The sequence below is a fragment of the Bos javanicus genome, chromosome 13, assembly GCF_032452875.1.
Source record: "Bos javanicus breed banteng chromosome 13, ARS-OSU_banteng_1.0, whole genome shotgun sequence".
Classification (NCBI taxonomy): domain Eukaryota; kingdom Metazoa; phylum Chordata; class Mammalia; order Artiodactyla; family Bovidae; genus Bos; species Bos javanicus.
The window spans coordinates 61,981,380-62,005,407 of record NC_083880.1 but is presented as its reverse complement, the minus strand read 5'-3'; the positions used below and the strand labels follow the sequence as shown (position 1 = coordinate 62,005,407).

Sequence of the window (24,028 nt, the reverse complement as noted above, 5' to 3'; positions counted from 1 at the left end):
CATGGGGGGATGTGAGATAAAGAGGGAGGAATCAAGGATGACTCCTGGGTGCTTGGCCTGAGAAAGTGAATGTGGAGAAGGCTTCCTTCCGGTGGAGGAAGAGTTGGTGGTGAAGGCCAGGCAGTGTAGGGGGTGGCAGTGGTCCAGATGCTTATTGAATGAATAGATGGATGCCTTTCCCTGGCCCTCTATAGCTGTAGTCCCCAACCTTTTTGACATCAGGGTTTCGTGGAAAACAATTTTTCCATGGGGGTCAGGGTGGGTGCAGGTGATACTGCGAGTGATGAGGAATAGCAGATGAAGATTAGAAAACTTCGTTCACTTGCCTGCTGCTTACCTTCTGCTGTGCAGCCCAGGGATTGGGGACTCCTGCTCTACAGGGGCCCTAAACACGCACTTGCTTTCAGATATGTCCAATGGGCTGAATGGATGCAGAGGATAGGCCCGGGCTGGACGTGTAAACCTGGGGCCACTAGATGGACGTGGTTCAAAGATTGGGTCTGGGAGCTGCCAACATCAGGAGGTTCTGTGCAAAGTTCAGGTTTTCTTCATGAAATTTCCCAACCTTTAAGTGTAGGTTAGTCACTCAGTCGTGTCTGACTCCTTGCAATCCCATGGACTGTAGCCCGCCAGGCTCCTCTGTCCATGGGATTCTCCATGAGGATACTGGAGTCGAGTATTCCCAACCCAGGGATCGAACCTGGGTCTCCTGCATTACAGATTGTTTACTATCTGAGCCACCAGGGATTAGCAATAAATTCAAAGGACCTCTGCTGTAAAGGTCTGGAGTCAGACTGCCTGGTTCTGACCCTGGATCTCTATTCCCAGCTCTGAGTCCTTAGATGAGTGACTCAGCCTCTCGGAGCCTTGATTTCCTCATCTGCAGAATGGGAATAATAATACCCACCTCCCAGGTTTGTAGTAACGGTTCTACAGCTGACAGTTACCATGAAACACTATTTATAATGTATTAGCAATCAAGGCAGATGATGCCAAAAGGGAACAGAACACTGGCCTTTGAGTTTGCCCTGGGGTTGGATCTCAACCCTGCCAGTGACCACTCTGTGACCCAGGACTGGATTTTAGACCTCACTGAAGAGGAAATTTGTTGCTCTTGGAGTAGGGGGATGGCTAGGATGCCTATTGAGGCCTCTGAGCCCCCAGCAGCCACTCTCCCTCCCCACATCCTTCCCTCCAGCCTCGCCCACCTGCCACCTCCCACCCACCCACCCTACAGCAGAATGATCTTTCCAAGCACAAGTCCCAGCATGGTCTTTCTCTGCCTGGAGAAAAAAGAAAAAAACTGGATTGGCTCCCCTGCTGCCTTCAGGAAAAAGCCCCAGAGCCTTAGCCTGATGAGGGGAGGTGGGAGGCGGCCCTCATCTCTTCTCTCATCTCTTCTCACCAACCGCAGTATGTGCCAGCTGCACCCAGCCCCGCATCGTGCTCTACTTGCCCATCCTCCAGACAACAGTTACTGAGCGCCTGCTGTTTCTCGGATCCAACCACTTCCCTCCCCTCAGTGACCTGACCACTTCTCCAGGGTCTCCCTCTTACCCCTTCCACTCTGCAGCCCATCGCCCACAAGTAGCCAGAGGGATCCTTTAAAAATATAGCGTGCATGGTGTCACTCACTTGCTTAAAATCCCTCTGTGGCCGCCTACTTCACTGTAAGTAAAACCACGGCCCCTATCCACTCCCTCCAGCCATGTTTTGCAGTTTCCCCTGCTGTCCACTCACCAGGGCCCATGATGCCTTCCCACTGTGGGCCTTTGCACAGGCTGTTTCCCTTCCTAGATGCTCTCAGCCTTGCTTCTTCAGGACAGCCTCCCTGCAGGCCTGCCCTCATCCCCCATCCCACCTCGACTCCTCCCACAGGTAGGAAGCAGTTCAGGAGGGTCTGCCTGTGACGCTATAGCCACGGTGCCTGGCACTGGGATCTGCCCTATGTCGGCAGAAACCTGTCACTCATCCTTCAAGGCCCAGCCCAAATGTCACCTCCTCTGTGAAGCCTTCCTTCCTTAACACTGCCCACAGCCCTACCCTGTTCCCGAGGCCCCTCCAGATCATTCCCTTCCCCTGCATCCCCTGCCGGGACCAACAGCTCTGTCCTGGCTTCCTGTGAGCTTTTCTCTTCTTCCCTTTCTGTCTCCCAACACTCAACAGTATAATTATCACTGAATGGCAAGCTTCTCAAGGCCAAAAAGCGTCCTGTAAGTGAGAGCTAGTGTTTACTGAGCCCAGCATTTCCTGCATCCTCTCCTTAAATCCCCACCACCCCGTGGGGTTGGCTCTCCTAAAAGCCCCACCTTAAAGAGAAGCTTAGAATTCTCCAAGCATGAATACTGGAGTGGCTTGCCATTCCCTTCTCCAGGGGATCTTCCCAACCCAGGGATCGAACCCAGGTCTCCTGCATTACAAGTGGATTCTTTACCATCTGAACCACCAGGATAGCCCCAAAGAGAGGCCAGTGGAGGTTTAAAGAGGTTAAGTCACAAGCACAAGCACACAGTCACCGCTAGCAAGTCTGACACCAGAGCTGGGGTTTTAACAAACAATGGCAGTAACTTACCGACAGCACCGTCCACATGCCAGGCCCTGTACTGAGCCCTAGTCAGGGGTTTCGTCCTCACAGTAACTGACTGCAGCTCTGTTTTATGGCCGGCCAGCCAGAGGCACAGAGAGGTTAAGTAACTTGCTGAAGCCCAGAAAGCTAGTCAGGAGCTTGGTAGAATCTGAACCCGGCCATCTGGCTCTGGGTCAGGCTGGCTGTCCTTGCCACTGTTCGCTCGCACCTCTGACCTGCCCGGGAGGGTCCTCTGTCTCTTGGCACCCCCAACAGCTGGAATAGGAGCCAGCCCACAGGCAGCACTGGTTGGTGGTTGTATGGTGAATGACGGAGCAGGTGAGCCAGGGGACCTGGGGCCCTGCCCTGGCCGCCCCAGAGCCCTTAGGTCTGGAATGGCCCCTCTCCCGGCTCGGTGCCCCCCACCCCGCTGGTTGCCCAGACTGCCCAAGGGAAGGACCAGATCCATAAACATGAGGCTCCACTTGGGCCCAGGAGGGGCTCTGGGTACTGTACAAGTCCTCAATATTATTGCTTTATTGTCATTTAAATGGAGCCTGCCTCAAACAGGCCACCCAGTTCTAGCCACCAGCACTGGACAAAACCCCCATTGAAAAGCCAATTACAATCACTCCATCTAAATTGTCATGGATTTGTATAGAAAATTACATCTCCATTTAGTCCTGAAGCGACATCGTGGGCCCGGACAGAGGGGAGGCTGGCCCATTTACCCCGCTGGCTCAGCGCGGGTGCCGCAGGCAGAGAGAAAGCCCAGGCTCCTGGGTCTTGGCTGGCCTGGGGAACAAAGGCCAGTTTGTGGGGGCCTGGAGAGAAGCTGGGCCTCTCAGGGCGGCTCAGATTCCAGGCCTGGGCCGATGGACCCTGCACCGCCAGCTGGTCTCCCCTGCTGGCGGCTGTGGCCAGACGAGCTCCTGACAGCCGGCTTCAGGCGGCCCGTCAGCCCCGCCACCATCCGAGGCGGCTGGAGCTTGGCTCCTGTCCACGCTGCCAGGAAGTGAAGGAGGTTTAGCCCAGAGAGCCCTGGACTGGGATCCCAAAATCCTGATTTCATTCATTCATTCATTCACACGCTATGCAGTGCCTATTGGAGGTGTGAGAAGCAGGCTAGCCTGGGAGTTGGGCTCCAGCTTAGGGGTGTCCTGGTGTGGTTCCAGACTCTGGCCTCAGTAGCTAGGTGTGAGGAGCAGGCTGTTTATTCATTTACATTCCAAAGTTGTTGAACCCCTATTATGTGCCAGCAGACAGGACAAAATGATCCAGTGGGGGGTCTGGTGCGCCACGGGTGATGAGTGTCCTGAGGAAAGTGAACAGGGCTCTGGGGAGGAGCCAGGGCAGTGGACAGCTCAAAAGGAGCTGGTCACACCAAGAGCAAGTGGCCAGGGCACTCCAGACAGAGGCCACCGTGTGTGTGTATGTGTGTGTGTGTGTGTGTGTGGTGCGGTGGGTCGTGAGGCAGCCGGGGGCAGCAGAGTAGGAGGAGAGGAGAGAGGAGTCGTGGTGGTACCCTGAGGACCTGTGGGCCTCCTCCCTGAGCTTCTGTCTCCTCATCTGTGGAAATGGGAGTGTGGACCTGAGCCTCCAGGGGCTTGGGTCAGGACTCAGGATGATAAGTGTGTAAGGTCTCAGCAGAGCTGGGCACAGGATGCTCCTGGCTAACTAAGATAGCCTAACTTAGCACTGTCTATGGGCCAGTTGGGGACAGGGGCCTTGCATGTATTAGCTCATTAATCCTCCCAACAGCCTTGTGGGGCAGGGCTGTTATCCCCATTTCACAGATAAGGAAACTGAAGGAACAGCACAGGTCAGCTAGTTACTATTCCAGTAGTTTTTACTATGGGTTAGACCAAGACCTGGCACAGAGCAGGCCCTTCAGAGAGTGTCTGCTGAATTAGTGAAACACCTGGAAGGGGGATGGACGCTGGGCAAGTGTGGGGGAGCTCTGTGTGCCTGTGTGTGAGTGACTCTGAGACTGGGTGTCCACGTCGACCTGTGTGTGACTCTGAAAGTGTGTGCAACTGTTGTCTGACGGGGTCTCACACTTGTCTCCCAGAGTCCTCGCCTGGTGGCTCTGGGGGCTGTCAGACTGGCTGGTTGGTGTGTGGCCGTGACAGACTGTGTATCACTGCCTACACGCGTCTGTCTGGGCCCAAAGGGGCCACTTGGCACCCTTCCTGGGCAGGCTGGCAGGCCCAGAGGCTATGGTGGGGCAGGATGGGCAGGTTCAGAGGTGAAGAGAGCAGGGTCCCCATCCTCCCCGCCCAGCCCCACCAGGCAGACCAGCAAATGGAAAAAAATGTTCACACCCAGGGCAGGCCGGTGGCCGCCCGGCGGCGGGACTGCTCTGTGCACAGAAAACAAGTTCTTCTGGTATCAGCTCGAGTTTGGCAGGAAGTGGCTTTTGGGTGGCAGGAAGTTGGATTCAGCACGTATCAGCCCCGGCCGAGGGGCAGGAGAGCAGTTATCTGGGGTTAAACAGAGTTACCGAGAAGAGGGGCCCCAACACCCCATACCTGATAGAGCTGGAGGGCACAGCCCACCCCTCCTGGACATTTGGGATATAAATGGGCCTTGTAAAGGGCTGCCACCCATCAAATGCCTCCTGGGCCCTAGACTCCAGACAGCATCCATCTCCCATTACCCCATGGAGCAGATAGACGTGCAGACTGAGGCTCGGAGAGGTAGTGACTTCCCTGAGATCACCAAGAACAATGGAGAGAACAAGAGGAGGGAGAAACCCAAGGGAGAGGGGAGATGGGACTGGGACAGAGAATGCAATTGTATGAAGGCAGACATCAGTGAGACCGCACTGGTGGGAAGAATTCTGGACTATCCACTGAATGCCAGGCCCCCACACGGACATCATAGTCGAACTTGAGCTCCTGAACCCATTTCCCAGAGGAGGGGCGTGACACCTGCAGAGCCTCACTGGCTACGCCAGACCTAGAATCCAGGTCTGATTCCAAAACCGGTGTTCTTTTGGGCCCTGCCCCTGTGCCCACCTTCTAGGGAAGGGAAGTCCTAAAAGGGATGCCAATCACATGAGTTGTTTGCCCAGGTATACCATTGAGGAATTCACCGAGTTGGCCAGTGGAGACCCAGGGTTCAATCCTGGACAGGATGACTACAACCTCATGTGCTTAATCATAGAACGGTGTGCCAAGCACTATGCCAGAGAAAGCCATGGTCCTGCCCTTAGGCTGTGAGGCAGAGAGTCCAGCCGCTGATTTAAAGCCCCCAAACTCCACCTGGCAAGAAACGGAGGCTCCCAACTCCCAGCCCTGGCCACCCTGCATTCACCCCCAGCTCCCACTGGAGCCCCGGGGAGTGGGCCACTGGTTCTTCTGTTCTTATCCCAAAAGCAGCACCCAAGCTGTTCCCTGGCTGAGATGCTGATTTGAAGCTTGGTTTGCATGTCGTTTGCACATTACTCAGTGCATGTCAGAAGGTACGAACATCTCCCTTTCCTGGAGAGGGCTGGTGGGCCCCCCTGCCCTCCTCCAGACAGCAAAAATGCCAGCCGGCTAGACAGGGAGCTGCGCCCTGGCCTCTGACAGCACCCGCCTGCTGCCACCTCCCCCATTCCCTCCTGGAGCCAAATTTAGGCAGCTCTGCTAGTGAGAGATGGGAAGAGCGGAGGCAGGAAATGGTGAGGTTGGAGACAGCCCGGCCTTGGCCCAAGCTGGGTGGGGCAGCCCCAGGGGTGCCCCTGTCCCTATAGCCCTTGGCCCAACTCCCCCCCACCACCCCACCGACCCCTCCTCCCATAGGAATGTGGGCCGGGTCGGGGGAACGCTGGGTTCTCAGCTGCAGTCCAGGGTGCTGGCTACCCTGGCCACGAGGGAGGGAGAGATGGAGGGAGGGAGGGAGGGAGGAGGTCATGGCCGGGGCAATGGGGAAGGGATCAGATAGCCTCCTCCTGCCCCAGACACCCGCCGCCACTGGGGACAGGAGCCCGCTCTGCTTCTCAGCACTTCCTGCCCCTCCTTGGTGTGCCCACCCACAGGTCCAACTGTGGGGTGGGGGGCAGGAGACATAGCTGGGCCTGTGGGGACTGGACTCCCCACTGGACTCCCCACAAAAAGCTCCATAGGCCATCTCCTCCTTGGTCTAGCCTTTCACCTTGAGGGTCTTGGTTCCCCTACCTGGGAAACGGGGAGGCTCCCAATGATTTCCAAGTGGCTATCCTCGCTGAGGGGGGCTTCCCCAGTAGCTCAGTGGTAAAGAATCCGCCTACAGTGTGGGAACAGCAGTAGATGTGGGTTCGATCCCTGGGTTGGGAAGAGCCCTTGGTGGAGGGTACAGCAACCCACGCCAGTATTCTTGCCTGGAGAACTGCATGGACAGAGGAGCCTGGTGGGCTACAGTCCATAGAGTCACACTGAAGCAACTCATCACAGGACAGCGTCCTCACTGAGAGTCAGGGTTGGGGAGATCTGCAGAAATCAGTGACGTGACAGTGGCTTTAGACCTAGGAACTTCTTCGATTTCTTAGGTATGGCTAGGAGAGGCAGCTTCTCACTGATGCTGGGACAGGATGTGGGCGCGCTGAACGGTGAAAGGAGAAGGCCTGGGCTGGATTACAGCCACCAGGAACCTGGGGGTGGAGTTAATAGTGCCCGTGGCTGAGAGCATGGATACTAGGGTCTAGCTGCCTGGGTTTGAATCCCAGTTCTTCCTCTATTCTCCATGCCTGTGGGCAAGTCGCTTCAGCTTTCTGTCCCTCAGTTTCCTCACCTGTAAGATGGGGGTAGCAATCCTCCCACGGCTACTGGGAAAGTGAAATGAGGCAGCAAATGCTTGGCACGCAGTAAGCGCACCACGATGCCAGCCACCGGTGTTGATTGTCTCCCTGGGCGGTTGGGAGGCCCTTGGAGCTATAACGGATGTGGACGCGAGAGGGAGGCGCTGTAGTCTGGTGGTTCAATGGGCATCGGGATGGGGGTTCAAGTCTGAGTGACCCTGGGCAAATGGCCACACCCCGCTGCGCCCTGGGCGGGGAACAGCAGAGGCGCCTACCGCAGAGGGTCTGGGAGGATTACACAGATCAGGCTTGGCACGGCGCCTGGCACATAGCGGGCGCTCCCTGAAGGAGAGCTGGCCAGATCGAATGGTACCGCCCCGCACAAAGGACAGGTGGGCAGCGTCCCAGGAGGGCGGAGAGCGGAGCAGGTGCGCGGAGAGTGGGGAGGCGGGGCCTGGAGAGGGGGAGCGCTCTGGCCGGCGGACGGGCGCGCGCGCGCAGCAGGTGCGTGTCCAGTGGGCGGGGTCCCGCGCGGGCGGGGTCTCCAGGTGAGCGGGCGCGCGCCTAGAGGCCGGAGACCGGGCTGAGGCGCGCCGCCCCGGCCCACCCGCCGGAAAGCGTCCCTGTGTCTTTAATGCCCTTCTCCTCGCGTTCCCCCCCAACCCCCTTTGTGCGCCCCCCCAGCCGGGCTGCAGCCGCGGAGCCGTCCCCCCTGCACTGACAGCTGGTATCTAATTACTGTGTGAGAATGGAAAGTCAGGCTGTCCCAGCTCCGGGGAGAGGGGATTAACGTCTCCTGCAGAATACACTTCCTCTGGTGGGTTGCCATGGTTACTCTCATTACCTGCCTGCCCGCGAGGAGCCCGCGCGAACCGCTCCAGCAGGCCCTCCGAACCCGGGCCCGGCGCGCGCGCGCCTCCCGGCCCCTCCCCGCCGAGGCGCACGCGCGTGCGCCGTGGGGGGAGCGCGAGCGCGTCCCCCGCCCCCCGCCCCAGCAGCTGTCAGTGGCGCGCGCGGCCCGGCCAGCCCCAGCGCGCGCTGTCAACAGTCATTAGCGCGGGCCTCTCCCCTCCCCCTCCAGCCCCTCCTCTTCCCCCCGCCCCCCAGCCCGGGGTGGGGCCCGCACCTGGGGCCCGCTCGTTAGCGCGCCCGGGCGGCCCGCTGCAGCCCCGAAGGGACCCACCCGCGGGGCCCCGCTTGGCTCAGGACCGCCCCCTTCCGCCTAGAAACCCCCGCTCAGGGACCCCATTCCCTGCCCTTGGCCGCAATGCCCGAGGGAGGCGGGTCCCCAGAATCCTGGAGCGCGCCTCTCCATAGTAGTGGTGACCGGGTCATTTATGGAAGTTCTGCCCGGGGCAGGGGCTGTTTGTGCATCCTTTGGGTTCCCATAAGCGTCCTGTGAGGTGGCGAAAGGCATTGTACATACCGTGTCCCCTCTACACAGGAGGAAACTGAGGCCCAGGGTCCGGGCTGGATTGTCCTCAGACCTCTGACTTTTGGAGCCCCTGCACCCTCCTGGCACCCCCAGGCCAGAATCCCTGTCCCCCAGGCCCTACTCTATCTGGCCTGAGAGTGCCCCAGCTACCTCCTCCCTCCATCCCTTAAACCGGGGTCATTGCTCCTCTGCGGCCAAGAGGGGAGCGCTTTGGACCACTGCTCCCCTCTTTCTCTCTCCCCCGCCCCTCACTTTCCAGACATCCCAAGAGTTAACAAAAGGAAAAAAAAAAGAAATATTCAGAGCTGAAGGATATGGCTGTTGTTTGGGGCCCCATCGCAGGCACCTTGCCCTGTGGCCTGGGGTGTGCCTTTTGGTCCCTGGCGTGATTTGATAGAAGATGGAGGTTCAGCGAAGCAGAAAGGAGGTCTTGGAATATATGAGGCCTGCTCCAGATGGCAGGTGCACCGCGGCGGCCGCTCCGCACTAGCAGTTGGAGATTGTGCACGGGGTGAAGAGGCAGGTGCTACAATGAGTCTTCCACGCCTTGTTTTTGTGTTATTTATTTATGGGGTGGGGGGTGGTCTCATCCCTCAGTCCTGTCCAGGGCTAGTGCAACCATGGGTCCAGAAATTCTGGCTACAGTATAACTGTGGGTCCTGAAATTCTGGCATGAATCTTTATCTTGGAGTTTTTTTGGTTTGGGTTTCCAGTCTGAAGGTAGATAGTATTGTACAGGAAAGAAATTCAAATACTGTCCTTGTCCCACTAAAACAGTAACCCCTGTCAGTCATCTGATCGTTTTTATAAACTATGACTGGCTTCTCTGGGAGGTTCTGAGGAGAAAATTTCTGGATATTTGGATGAAGGTCTTCATTCTACTTTCCTGTTCTTTTCATTCTCTTAGTTTAGTTTGCTTTTAAAATTTCGTCTCCTATCCATTTCTCTCTGAGGACCCTTTGCAGGAAGCTGACTCCTCCCCCTTGGTCTTCTTTCAGCCCTACCAGGAGTTGAAAGGAGAACTTTTTTTTTGTGGAAAGGAGAACTTTTGTGGGAACTCCCCAAAACTGTTACCCCCATTTCCAAAACCTTGGTCCTGCCTGAACTTATTAAAATGTGGTTTGGGGCATGAGAGGGACAGTTCCAGAAGTTGGGAGGTTGTTGCTGTTCAGTCACTCAGTCGTGTCTGACTTTTTGCAACCCCATAGCCTGCAGCACACCAGGCTTCCCTGTCCTTCACCATCTCTCGGAGCTTGCTCAAACTCATGTCCATTGAATCAGTGATGGCATCCAACCATCTCATCCTCTGTTACCCACTTCTAAGTTGGGAGGAGCAGGCAGCTAATACTTGCTGTAGCTTTTGCCTGTCATCCTGGCTGGCCTACGTGGGATGGAGCAGTATCCTCACACTTGCCCATACAATCTACCCCCTGAAGTCCTGGGCTCCCAAACAACTGGTCGCCAAAGATGTGTTTCACTAGGGGTGGATTCTCCTCGTGGACTTTATCCTGTAACGGCAATCTTGTTGATTTTTGCTCTTTGTTGAGCGCTGCACCGAAAGGGCTCATCCTACGGACTGTTTCTGTGGTTTCTTCCTCTTGAAGAAGGAACCCAGTTGAGAAATGTCCCCACTGTTTAGCCACATTCTCTTAATCATAGACACTTGGCTGCTGGAAGGTACCTGCCTCTAATATACTGGTGGTGGCACACTAGATGGCACCCTGGTGGCCTGAAAGGGTGTACCACCTTGATAGGTATGTAACTTATTACCAGCCAGTGACTTTGAGGTTCCAGTGGAGATGACAGAACTGCAATCCCTTAGCAGTTGAACCTCAGCTGCCATCAAGGTGAGGAGTCCATTTAATTGGCTTAGTGAGGAGACAGGCAAGATTCAATCAGACTCAGGAGCTCACCTGAGGATGACTCCTCACAACAGTCCATAAGGCTACCTGGGCAGGGGCCTGGGAAGATATACTCATCTTCCTTGTAGGTTTGCAGCCCTGGACGCAGCAGTCCTCCTTATATTGAGCATTCAGATTGTTTGAGGAAACTGAGGAAGCCAGAAAAGACTTGTCAAGGGATGACCTGCTTAAGAATTAATTTCACCAGGAAGGACTTTAAAACTCCAATGTCAGGATGCTGGGCACTCCTTCTCTTTCTACCCATAATCCCCAGCAAGTCTCTGGGTAGGTGTTTCAAATTCATACTCAAGTTGCCCAATAAGAATCTTTTGTCCCCACCGTTAGGAAAATGGGCCCTCACTAGAGAAGAAAGTATTAATATATTAGGCCCAGCAGCACAGAAAATATTTATATTCATTATCCAATGCCAGTTGCCTTACTAGCCACCTCCCTGTCTCAATCACAGAGACATTCTAATCAGCAGTTCTCAAACTCTGTCCTGCCTTAGAATCATCTGGGGGCCTATTAAAACCCTCAACGTGTCAAATTTGGTAGGTCTGAGGTGGGACCTGAGAATCACATTTCTAACACGTTCTCAGGTGATGCCTAGGGACCACACTTTGCAAACCGTTCCTGTGCATGCGTGCATGCTAAGTTGCTGCAGTCTGTCTGACTCTTTGTGACCCCCAAGGACTGTAACCCGCCAGGCTCCTCTGTCCATAGGGATTCTGCAGACAAGAATACTGGAGTGGGTTGCCATGTCCTCCTCTTCTGAGTCTCTGAAAGTCTCCAGACTTAAGAGGCTCAAACCCGAGTCTCTTAAGTCTCCTGTATTGGCAGGTGGGTTCTTTACCACTAGCACCGCCTGGGAAGCCCAACCATTGTTATAAATATTCTGAAATACCAGCCTTACTGAAGTAGACATTTGGTGATTTCTTCAATGACTCGCGATCTGGCCTTTAGAACTCAAATAGGGTGGTTTTAAGGAAGATGGTAATATCCAAGAAAGTTTGCAGCCCTATGTATTTTGGGGGGGGGCGGGGCACTGTGCTGCATGTCATACAGGATCTTAGCTCCCCAATCAGGGATTGAATCCTGGCCCGCTGCAGTGAGAGCACAGAGTCTTAGCCACTGGACCAACAGAAAAGCCCCTCCCTGAATTTTTAAAATTTATTCATTTATTTATGGCTGTGCTGGGTCTTTGGTGCCTGCAGGCTTTTCTCTAGTTGTTGTGCATAGGCTTCTCACTGCATCGGCTTCTCTTGTATAGCACAGGCTCTAGGGCACATGGGCTTCAGTAGTTGCAGCTCCTTAGGCTCTGGGCACTGGCTCAGTAGTTGTGACACCCGGGCTTCGTTGCTCTGAGGCATATGGGATCTTCCTGGATCAGGGATCGAATCCAGGTCTCCTGCATTGACATGCAGATTCTTTACCACCGAGCCACCAGGGAACCCCCGTCCTTGAATTTTTAAAAGCTATTGCCATGTCTGGTTTTGTTGGCCCAAGTCTGACGGGCTGTTTTGGAATTAGCTGTTTCAAAAAGATGTAGTATGTTACCATGGCAATATTCTCCCCCACGCAGGAAGGCCCCAGAGGTTGGTCCTGCACAACTGACCATGTGTGTTTCATGGCTTTTCCCAGGGGGTGCTGCAGGGCTCCATGCCATCACTCCTGGTTGGCATTCCCAGGAAGCGGGGAATAGTCAAGAAGCTCCATCCAGCCCCACTCTTTATCCAGCCTGTAAATGAAGTGAGCTTCCTTTGTCAACCCAGGGCCCAGGTTGCTTAGGGCTATGGATCAGACTAAGCTAACTCAAGGACTAAGCAGAGGCGGTTGGCAGGGGCGTCCCAAGGCTAAGGAGAAGGTGCTGTCCGATCCCTTAATTAGCAGCCTTTGCCTTGTAGTACTGCGTCTGGATTCTCAGCTAGGAAAAGCATGCCTCTCCTGCAGCATTTAGCATGAAGGTTATTACCTCTGTGAACGTAGGGCATGGCAGAGTTGTCTGCAGCACGTGACTGCCGTGGGATCCCTTTGTTCTCTTCCCAGGGTTCTCCTTGAAGGCCACACAGATATCCTGATGTTCCTCCCTCAGGGTGTAGTACGCATGGTGTCCAGGTGGCCGCAGCTCACCAGAGGACAGTTCATGGTGTGGCTCTGCAGACACTGTGTGGTTTGAATTCTGGTTGCTAAGGGCCCTCTTCTTTCCTGTGTGCATCTCTGCAGTTGAGATAGACCGATTACAGGACTCAGGGTTGAACAGGAGGGAAGAGCACAGCCCTTGGTGTTTTGTTTTGTTTTTTATAAGCTGTGCTGGGTCTTCGCTGCAGCATGCTGACTTTCTCTCCTTGCTGCTTGAGGGGCTTAGTTGACCCACAGCAGGTAGGATCTTAGTTCCCTGACCAGGGATCGAACCCACATCCCCTGCATGGGAACTGCTGGACCACCAGGGAAGTGGTCCTCATAACCCATTTTTAAAGAGGGAGCAACCCTGAAGAGTTTCTCTGAGATAATTTTATGGTCACGTTGGGCCAGGTTGATTACCCACGTCTGCCTGTGAATGGAGGTGGAGGACTGGGACAGAGGCAGGCCAGGCGCTGGGAGTGTGTTTTGCTTTTAATCTGGGTTAGTTAATTATACTTGGACTTTAGGAAAGCTTATCCAAGTTTGTGTGACATTCTTAGCAGGTTATTTTGCATAAGACTTTGTATCTCTTCTGCTGGTGGGTATTACCTTGGGGGACCCCTTCTGTAACCTGAATGGATTAGAGGGACAGGAGATGAGAATGGATCCCTAAACACAGAATGTCCATGCTCGGTGGGTCTGAAGGGGAAAGATGAATGTTTCAAGCCTGTATGTGGCAGATGCCTGACATATTCTTACTTAGCCTTGGAACCACATCCAACTAGGACTTTGTAAGCTCATTTTACAGGTGTGAGGAAAATGAGTTTTAAGAGGTCAAGAAGTGACCTGCGCAAGGTCACCAAGTTGGTTAGGGGACACTTTTCCATCCCACCTAATCTAAAATATTATCTTTCATCAGATTGTTTTCTTTCTCCACTCCTTCTCATCCAATTTTGTAAACTTTTTCCATAAGTGTCTGTGTTCTGGCCTCAAGCAGTTTTATGACCAGAGAGGTCTATTCACTTGTAGGCATCTAAACCCATCATTATGCCTCTGGATTCAAATTATCAAAGTTTAGAACTACCTACCCCATTATACCTTTTAAAAAATATAACTTTTAAAATTAGCAGACACTTTTGGTGTTAAGAAAAATAAATAAATTAACAAAGCAAAACACAAATTAATAGGCACACAGTGAACTGAAAGTCGCTTAGTCGTGTCTGAGTCTCTGTGACCCCATGAACTATACAGTCCATGGAATTCTCCAGGCCAGAAAACTGGAGTGGGTAGCCTTTCCCTTCTCCAGGGGATCTTCCCAACCCAGGGATCGAACCCAGGTCTCCCGCATTGCAGGCGGATTCTTTAATAGCTGAGCCTCAAGGGAAGCCCCAGACACACAGAAAAGTATACAAATTGTAAGTGTTCAGATCAATGGCCTTTTATAAACTGAACCCATCCTGATCAAGAAATAGAAACCCAGTTATACCTTCATTCTTAGAGGTTCTGTTGTTTGTTTTTGCCAACATGAACCTCTGGTTAGACGTGTGTTATAACTGATCTCTCATATTTGTCCCATTCAGCTCTACCATGGCAGTATTTGAAGATCTCTAAAGTGCTGGTAGTTACACGTCAGCTAATAAATGAGTTAATCACTGATGAGCCCAGGAATTCAGAGGGGGACTTCAGATACCCTCAAGAAAGAGATAACAGTAACTTCTGAGGGGGTTTAAGAAGAGAAAAGTATGGAATTTTATACCTCATAAGTGAAGCTCAGGGAAGTTGAAGAGTTTGCCTACAATCTCCCAGCAGGCAAGCAGGACCAGCAGGCAACTCTTTCTACACAGGTGGGCACACATACACCCCCCCAGATATTTGCTGAGAAGTCCCCATTGCCATGGATGCTAACTTGGGAGAAAGCCATTGGCTCGAAGGCCTGTGCAAGGCCAGTGAGGGCACCAGCCAGCGCCATCACTCATGGGCACTGCCCACTAGGCCTGGGGTTTGGTCCCTCCACCCCAGAGGCCTTTCCTCTCCCATCTGCTCTCAAGTGGGCCACTGGCAAAGAGACAGCCCCGCTATCCTACCAGGGCAGGTTGAGAAAGTTGCAGGATAAAAGCAAACCCTGACTGTGGCTGGAATGTGCTGTGAGTGAGCGTCGCATTCAGTGTGGCCTCGATTCCCCTCTGACGACAAAGACCAACGTCCTGAGCCAGCCCTTCCACTTACCAGCCACCGTCCCACAGGCAGGTCCTGACCCTCACAGTCTCCCAGGCTGGTTGCGATGTTCAGCCCCGTCCTGGCTAGGGGAAACTTGGCAGTCGGCAAAACACTTCTTAATGACAATATTTATCCAGGAGTTCCCGTGGTTGGGCTTGATGCTAAGAGTTGGATGCATATTTCATTTACTCCTCTCCATAGCTCATGGGAAGGGGCCTTCTGTTTTCCCCATTTTCTCGATAAAGGACCCGAGGCTCAGAGAAGCAAGATACCTGCTCAGAGTCACACAGCCACTTAAATGATGGGGCCCAACTGACACTGAAGAAGCATGTGGCTAAACTACCCCTCCTGGCAGCTGCCTATAACCAGGCCGTCATTCAGCAGTTATTTATTGAGCCTACTATGTGTCAGGCATCGTTCTAGGTGATAGGGAGACAGCTGTGAGCCGACAGAAGAACCCCCGCCCCACACACTTCCACTCCCTCCTCCAAAGAGCTGACATTCTTGAGTGGGGGGTCCTTTGGGGAAGAATCCTCTGGGAGATTTGTGTTCCAAGCACTTTTACAGAAAAGCCCGCCTCCTTTTTCCCCACCCCTCTGCTTACTCTTCCTCTTTGACGCCCCCCAGAGCCCTCCAGGTCTCCCCTTACGGAGAGGGTGGCAGAGAGCCCAGTACCCCTGAGATCCTGGCACACCTTTTTGGGGCCAGCTGACAACACTCGTGCCAGCCCAGTAAGAGGCTCAGGGGGGCCCCACGGCCACCCCACTCACACAGCCTGCCACCTCCACATGGCCTTGTGTGTGTTATTTCTGTGTCTCCACACACAAAGAGCCCTGGTGCTGTTGCTGGCGCTCAGCTGCTGGAGTAGGGAGGCGGGCAGCGGTGAAAAGCTTTTCTGAAAGGCCAGGGCGAGGCAGGAGTCACCCAGGTGATGTGAGCCGTTCCCCTGGGCCCCCAGCCCGGGACCACAGTGAAAGGTTACTGCTAATTGGCGAGCTCCTGATGGGGACGCATCTATTTAGCACCCCCCTCCCCACCTCCCCAGAGACTTCCAGGATGGTCTTGGCACAGCGTGCAATTCGAAAGCTCCCCGCCTGAGTCTGGCACAATCTGTCTGAAATTGTGAACATGGAGGCTCTTGGGTTTTTAATTTGTATTTTTCCTTGTTGTTTCTCTCTGCCCATTGTTTCTGGTAGATTTCGTAGCAGCAGCCACCCTTGACTCTGGTTGCCCCCTCCCTGTGGCCCTCTGAGCAGGCTCCTGTCACCCCCGGGTCCCCCCAGACCTACCCTTGGAAGGCCTGGCGGGGGTCAGCGAGCAGCAGCGTGCCTGCCCCCGCCCTGCTGCCCGGCCGCAGGGCCCAGCTCTCACCCCGCCGTCATCCCTGACACTAACACAGCTTGTCCACCCTGTCGCAGGGGGCAGATGGCCTGTCGGAGCCGGAGGGCATCTCTCTGAAGCGGGTCGCTGTGGTGGAAGATTTCTTTGACATCATCTACTCGATGCATGTGGAGAGCTCAGCGGAGCCCGGCAAAGCCCCCAAGCACGCTGGGCAGAAGAAAACCTACCGAGCGGTGAGATTTCTGTCTCTTGGCCTCTGCTGGCAGCCCCAGGCCTTGGCAGGAGGCCATGGGCTCCGCACATGTTGGGCAGGGGGCGGGGCAGGGAGCTGAGGCGTGATGAAACGGCCTTTGGGGATCCAGGGGGGCACGGGGCAAGGGCATGGCAGCCAGAGATGGCTCACAGGGCGAGGGGGCGGGCTCTGTGGTCAGAGCACAAAGGAGAAGCAGGTTGAAGGGGGTGAGAGGGAGGGAAGGAGAGGGACGAGGAGGGCAGGAGGAAAGCTGTCCTCTTCCTGGTTTCTGCTTTGCTCCATTCCCCACCCCCCAGCTTGGGGCTGCGGTTGGAGGAGGGGGAGGCCAGATAATAGTAATCGGCAGAGCAAACGCTTCCATGGCCTTCGCTGTGTGCCAGACCTGTCCGAATACTCCCTGTGTGTGAGTGCATTCAAGCCCCTACAACGCAAGTCAGTGCCAGAAGTTCCCCAGGGGACTTCTGAGGACCTGGGCCCCGCCCTCAAGGACAGCACAGCTTGACTGGGGCTGGGGAGGCTGAGAGAAACAGAAATGTTTCCAAGACTAGCTTCAGGGGAACAAGAACCCAGGCACCTGGGCGTTCAGCCACGGTCCCTCCAGACACCAACGTTCAGTCCGTGAAGCGGTCTTCACGGAGCGGGTGGCGGGTCAGCCAGCAGTCTAAGCTTTGGGTAGGCAGAAGGGAGCAGAGGTGGCCACCTAGGATGGGAGACATCACACGGAAGACTGTCGAGGGCACGGTGGCCACAGCCTGTCTGGGTTCTGGTCGCATCCCCGCATTGGCCCCCATTGCCATGGCTTATGCCCAGTTCTGAACCGCTTGTCCAGCACCCACCACTAAACCAGGAAGCCAAGCACTTCATGTTCACTCAAGCCTCTCAGCAGTCCTGTGATGGAGGCGCCGTGGCCCATTTCACAGTTAAGGCAACTGCGGCCCAGGAAGTTAAACTACCACTCTAAGGCCACACAGCCCGGAGGCAGCGGTTAGCCGGGGTCTCACTCCCCGCTCTGTGTTGACTTTCTCTTTGGCTTCCTAGAGGCCTACCCCTCTGTGATGGGCCTTCCTTACCCAAAGTAGATGCCAACCCCTCCAAGTTCTTTTCTAAATAGCCTTGGAGTATGGCAGAGGTGGCCTGTGTAAGTCTATAATTTCCCCATATGACCTGATTAAAAAAAAAAAATCCAACCATCTGGTTTGTTCTTGATCTCAGAAGATGACCTTTGTTAAATGTGTCTTAAGGATGGACCCACATGCCAAAGCCCTCAGAGAGAGGAGGGGTCAGGCTGAGGGAAGCAGGAGATGACTGTACCACCTGCCCCACCCTGCAGCTCAGGACTTGTGTGATGGGGAGTGACTTGTGGGAAGGGAGTTCTGAGGGTATTTCCACTGGAGGATCATAAATGGAGGGAAGGACTCCTGAGCTGGGGCCCATGTGGGCCCCTTGGTGCTGATGATACCCCGTGCACTTTCTCAGCATTGAAGTTGCCATGCTGGGAGCCGGCTCATGCCAGGCTGTGTGCTCAGCACGTCCCCTGCGCCGGCTCTCAGAGCCATCACGCGGATGAAGGGTATAAGGATGAAGCAGGCGCTACCATTACAGAGGAGGAAAGCGAGGCTCAGAGAGATGATTAAGCCTGCCTTGAGGTCACCCAGCTGATGTTCAGAGTCAGGCACCTGGCTCAGAGCCTGTGCCCTGACCACTAGACACGCTGCCTTGCTGCAGACGTCTTGTGGCCAGTTCGCAAGCCCACTGACTTGCTTGTCAAAGTAGATAGGCTTAGGCTGACTGGACTGTGTGATTTCTCTGGTCCCATGGGTACCCAGCCCCAAACCTTACCCTCAGGCACTTCCTGGGTGTTCATTAAGGCTGGGGTCGGTGACCTCCGTGCTGCAGAAAGGGCGAGGCTGGCTGCGCCCACCAGGCTCTGTGTCTCTGGGCCAAGTGGACATCCAGCCCTTGGCTCTGCGCTTCCTGGCTTCTCGTCCATATGCCCGCCGCGTGCCCCACTTCCCGCTGCCCAGCCTGGAGCTGGCACATGACTGGCAACGAGCCAGCTGGGCTGCGCTCAGAGCTGGAATTTCAGCAGCAGGGCCAAGGCAGAGGGAGCAGGCCAGGCCCTCCTGCTGTGGGTGTGCGGCCAAGGGGACCACTGCACCCCCTTCCTCCCCCGTGCACCTCCTCTCCCTTCCCCCACTTCCCCATCTGTCATCCTTTACCTTCTGGGGGGGCAGGGTGATGGGGACTCTTTTGTCGTCCTCTTTTTACCTGCTCCCATTTGCCTCAACCCAAGCCTAGCTCTTCAGCCCCATCCATGCCTGCTAGGAGACTCGGTGCTGATGGCTGCAGAGGGGTACAGCCTGGCACCTCAGGGTTTGCATCAGGCCCTTTGGAGGGTTTTTTGGACCTATCTGTGTATGCTTTGCCAAACCTGAATTCTGGGACTGCCTTGCTGTCTCTGGGGGCACCTGGGACTTTATGAAGTCTTATAGGCCTGGGGTGCCCAAGGGAGCAGGGGACTGCAGGAGAGATGGGCAGTCTTGTTCAAAGCATTAAAGGAGGCACACTCTTCAATAGGAAAAGAACTTTTTAGCACCTACCACTGTCCAGCAGTGGATCGGGGAGGGCAGGTAAGGAGCTTTCTGAAACTAGGTCTATGAGCCAGGGGTTGATGACCATTGACAATGGACACTACAGGGAGTCCCCATCTTGGGCAGGAAGCCCTGCTTTAACTTTGCCTCTGATGCCACATGGCCTAAGGTCCAGAGGACCCCAGGGAGTCTTGCCAAGGCAGAGCTATGTGTTCTACAAAGTTCTCTGAGCCCACATAGAGGACTGGTCCTTTTTCAAGGAGTGTTTCTAATGTCTGTGCTTAGTCGCTCAGTTGTGTCTGACTCTTTGAGACCCCATGGATTGTAGCCCACCAGGCTCCTCTGTCCATGGGGATTCTCCAGGCAAGAATACTGGAGTGGGTTGCCATGCCCTCCTCCAGGGGATCTTTCCAACCCAGGGATCTATCCCAGGTCTCCCACATTGCAGGCGGATTCTTTTCCACCAGGGAAGCTGAAGAATACTGAAGCGGGTAGTCTATCCCGTCTCCAGGGGATCTTCTCGACCCAGGAATCGAACCGGGGTCTCCTGCATTGCAGGTGGATTCTTTACCAGGGAAGCTTGTTTCTGATGTCTCATGAAAGTGAAAGTCGCTCAGTTGTGTCCAACTGTTTGGACCCAGGCCAGAATTCTCCAAACCAGAATACTGGAGTGGGTAGCCGTTCTCTTCTCTAGGGGATCTTCCCAACCCAGGGATCGAACCCAGGTCTCCCTCATTGCAGGTAGATCTTTACCAGCTGAGCCGCCAGGGAAGTCCTGATGTCTGCACCCACCTGAATCAGAGTGAGTGTTGTTGCTTCCTTCCTCTCTCCTGGGGTGCTGGAAGGCGAGGTCGGGCTTTGGAGCCCTGATCTGACTGCCCAGACCACTTTGGAGTTGGGGCCAGATGTGGTCAGCAGCTGCTCCAGGCCCACCACGTGCTAATCCGCCCTCAGGGCAGAAGGAGGATCTTGTAGAGTGGTGCAAATCCCCCCAATTGGCCTCATCTGTCTTTGTCGGCCTCTGAGTTGGGGAGTGAAAATGGGGCCTTGCAAGTCAGCGACTCTGCAAATAGCTTCTGCACTCCCTCCCAATGAAATCTCACTCAGCTTTTCCCAGTAAGAAAAAACATAAAAGGCAGATTCAGGTATCGGTCTCAACATCCAGGCTGGAGGCCTGAGAGCAAGGCAACAGACAGTCCAGGGCCGCCGAGAGCTGCTGGGCGGGGATGGGCCCCTTCTTAAATGCAGCAGCTCTGTCTTTATCTGTGTCACGTTTTGGGCTTCAGGATAAGAGTCTATTTCCAGAACAGTGTCTGTAGCTCTAAAACTATCAGAAAACCACCATCCTGCTGACTAGGGCATCAGCTGGGATGATCCTCCACGTCTCAGCTCACCCTGTGGTCCTGTGGCCTCGGGCATCTGTGCAGCCAAACAGAAAGGGAGGTCCCATTTCTCACGTGGATGAGGCAGGAGCATGAACCAAAAGATGCCCACAGGAGGTTGAAGGCCTTGGTAGGGGAGGCATCCTCCTCCATTCAGGTCCTACAGCAGCGCAGAGCTGGACATTTTACTGACGCCCCACGGGAGCTCTTAGTGAGACTGCAGACCATCCAGCCGCATAGGGCCCTCGGACAGCTCCAAGGGCTTCTCACCCACCTGCCTTGGGTTTGCCCGTCTGCCCTTCCGTGGGATCCAGAGCCAGAAGTTGTGCACCCAGTGCACCAGCGCCCTGTGGCACTCCAGCCAGCCTTTGCATCTGCTGGGTCTCTGCTAAGGCCCGGCCCCTGGGCACTTTCTGGTAACTGCCCCTGTATCCTCAGTGGGCCAGGCGGCAAGCAGGGCCTCTGGCCACGCCACGGGCAGCCCTAAGCAGAGCAGCCCAGCCAGGCAGGCCCTCCCTAAGCCCTGTAGAATCTGTCTCTGCCCAGCGGTCAAAGAGCTCCATGCGTTGAAGTCAGGCTTTCCCCATGGTATCAACCTTTCTTCCTCTCCCAACAGACTGCAACCCTCCTCCTCCACGTGCTCAGCTCAGCTCTTCTGAGGCCTGACCTGGATGCCCCAGCTCAGTTCCTTAGGAGGTCATCTATTGGCCCAACTCAGCCTCAGCCCTCTGCCTGACCCAGAGGGCGTCCCTCCCTCTTCCCTTTACTCCTATAGCTGTCAGCCCCTCAAGAGGACCCGTCCCTCCCAACCCCCTGGGCCCGAGAGGGACCTGCTGCCCTGAGACTTCCAGGCGGCCCCAGGCTAGGGATAAAGATGTCCCCGTGTGTGGCAGGAGAGCCCAGCCCCGTGTCTTCGCCCTCAGACCTTCCCATCCACTGGTTCTAATTGGAGAGCAGGGGTTTGCCCTTGTTCCTGACCTCCAGAGGAAGGCAATCAGACAAAGAATTTGGAAGGGAGATAACTCATCAAGGAGCCTGCCTGCTCCGCAGAGCATCAAATCAGCTGAGAAATAACAATTGTGTCACCAAAATTAACTCTGCATTTGCAGCCAGCCACCAGGCAGGACTGGCCCATGGAGCTCCACAGGCAGCAGAGCCCAAGCCTGTCCTCCAAGGGCCTGGCCGCAGGGCGGGGGGCATGGGGAAGGAGAGCCTGGCAACCCTCTTGAGTCCCCTCCTCTCTGCCCCACCCTGCCCCCCTTCCTGGCCACCACAGAGATGGAGCAGGGTGCGTGTGCATCCCGAAGGAACAGACCAGGTGTGTCCTGGAGAGCAGCTCACCCCCCACCAATACCCTGCTGTGGGCTGACCAGAGCCCTCGGCCAACTTTCCCGGCTGGGCTGCGGCGAGGACGGAGGAACGCTGGGGTGATGCTGCCCCTTAGTGGAGAGAGTGAGACGGCCCAGGCTCTGGGAAATGTGTGAAACCCGCAACCGGGCAGCTGCCGGCTTCAGCCAGAGAACCTGGGCCCAAGAGGTCCCTCCGGCCCCCTCAGGCAGCCAAACCAGGACCAACCTGGTTTTTCCCAAAACCCAGAGCAAGAGGAGAGGACTGAGCTGCTGGGACTACACCCCGCTTCTTCCCCACTCCCCCACCCAGCCGCTTTCTTGTGTTCCCTGACATCGCTTTCACCTTCCCTCCCACACTGCTGACTCTTTCTCCATAGCTAGGGGAGGCCCTCTGGAGGCAGCTCTGAGGGTGACCTGGAGCTTCGGCTCTAGTCTGGCACTATTATAAAGAGCTGTGTGACCTTAAGTGAATTGGTTCACTTCTCTGGGCCTTGTGACCTTGCCTGGAACACGGGGCTTCCTGAAAGCCTGTCCAATTTGAGGCATTTCACAGCTCTCTTGGGTCTGTGACTAGGTCAAGGAATAGCCTGTAGAGCGTTGGGCTCTGTTTATAGGCCCGCAGCTGGTAGATTTATAAGTGGGGCTCACTTTATCCTTCTCTAAAAGTGGGAGTTGTTTCCTCCTACCCTGGAGCTGCTGCTGCTGCTGCTGCTAAGTCGCTTCAGTCGTGTCCGACTCTGCGCGACCCCATAGATGGCAGCCCACCAGGCTCCCCCGTCCCTGGGATTCTCCTGGCAAGAACACTGGAGTGGGTTGCCATTTCCTTCTCCAATGCATGAAAGTGAAAAGTGAAAGTGAAGTCGCTCAGTCGTGTCCAACCCCCAGCGACCCCATGGACTGCAGCTCACCAGGCTCCTCTGTCCATGGGATTTTCCAGGCAAGAGTACTGGAGTGGGGTGCCATTGCCTTCTCCCTGGAGCAGTGTTTCTCAACTCATTCTTCAGTAGCAGTGATGAAATGACCTGAGAGGAATATTCCCAATTTATGAGAACACAGGTTATAGACTAGATGATGTTTCAGTGTTTTGCTTTTATAATTTTTAAGCTTCCTTCATTTAAAATTTTAAAACTACTGGTATTCTGCGAAAGTACTGACTCATTTCTATGGCTGAGACTCGTAAGACATTTGCCTCTTGCTCCTCAAATCCCTGCCCTTCCTGGCAAGGGCCAAATGCCTGCCACCAAAGCAGATCCCTTGGTGACCCGGTGAGCAAGCTGCCTCCGCACGGATCCGCGTAACAGCCAGCCTCCTCTCTCCCCCAGATCGCGGAGACCTACGCCTTCCTTCCACGGGAAGCCGTGACCCGGTTCCTGATGAGCTGCACGGAGTGTCAGAAGAGGATGCACTTTAATTCCAACGGCCTGGAGCCCAAAGGTAGGGGAGCAGGTGGACGGGCTGGAGGCCTGGGGGAGGCTGTGCAGGGGAGGGGCTCTTCCCCAGCAGGGCCTGCCCTTTGCTGGCAGGGACAGAAAAGTGCATGACCAGCAGCTGTCATAATTCCCAGGGGCCAGCATGGGTCCATGGAGCTGCCCAGAGAGCCTCATTTTAGGTTTGGTTTGTTATGGTTGTTTTTTTTAATGTCAAGTTTCACTTAAAAACCAACAGTACATTCCTACTGCCCTTCAACACTCTCTTCTCCCACCGAGGTTGCAGACGGAAATGGCCACCTCACCCCATTTCCTAAACTCTGCAGTCCTCGCCACCCAGGTCCTCCCCCCAACCCCCGGCAGTATCCACGTGGATCTGGTCTCACTGACCTGACTGTGCCCTCCCTAGGGACAGGAGCACAGTCCTCGCTGCACGCGCCTTTCTACCCTACAGCCGCCTTCCTGCCGTTAGTAGTAGGCCTCCCTAAGTCTTTGTCCCCTGCCCTTTACCCCCAGTGCACACCCAGATCTGTGGGGATTGGTTAGAATTGAAAATGCCCAGAGGGACTTTCTTGGTGGTTCCATGGTAAGACACTGCACTTGCACGGCACGGGGCACAAGTTCGATCCTTAGTCAGGGAACTAAGATCCCGCATGCCACACAGTGAAGCCAAAAAATAGGGA

At 55.1% G+C, this 24,028-nt stretch overlaps 1 protein-coding gene across 2 annotated transcripts in view; it reads left to right on the top strand.

Moving 5' to 3' along the window:
* The window catches only part of NOL4L (nucleolar protein 4 like), a 131,274-nt gene that overhangs the window by 33,767 nt on the left and 73,479 nt on the right, over positions 1-24,028 (top strand). For both annotated transcript variants that reach the window (XM_061437245.1, XM_061437244.1), the window contains exons 2-3: positions 16,421-16,576; positions 23,241-23,352. In XM_061437245.1, coding sequence (XP_061293229.1) covers positions 16,421-16,576; positions 23,241-23,352 — 268 coding nt within the window. The remainder of the gene's footprint in view (positions 1-16,420; positions 16,577-23,240; positions 23,353-24,028) is intronic.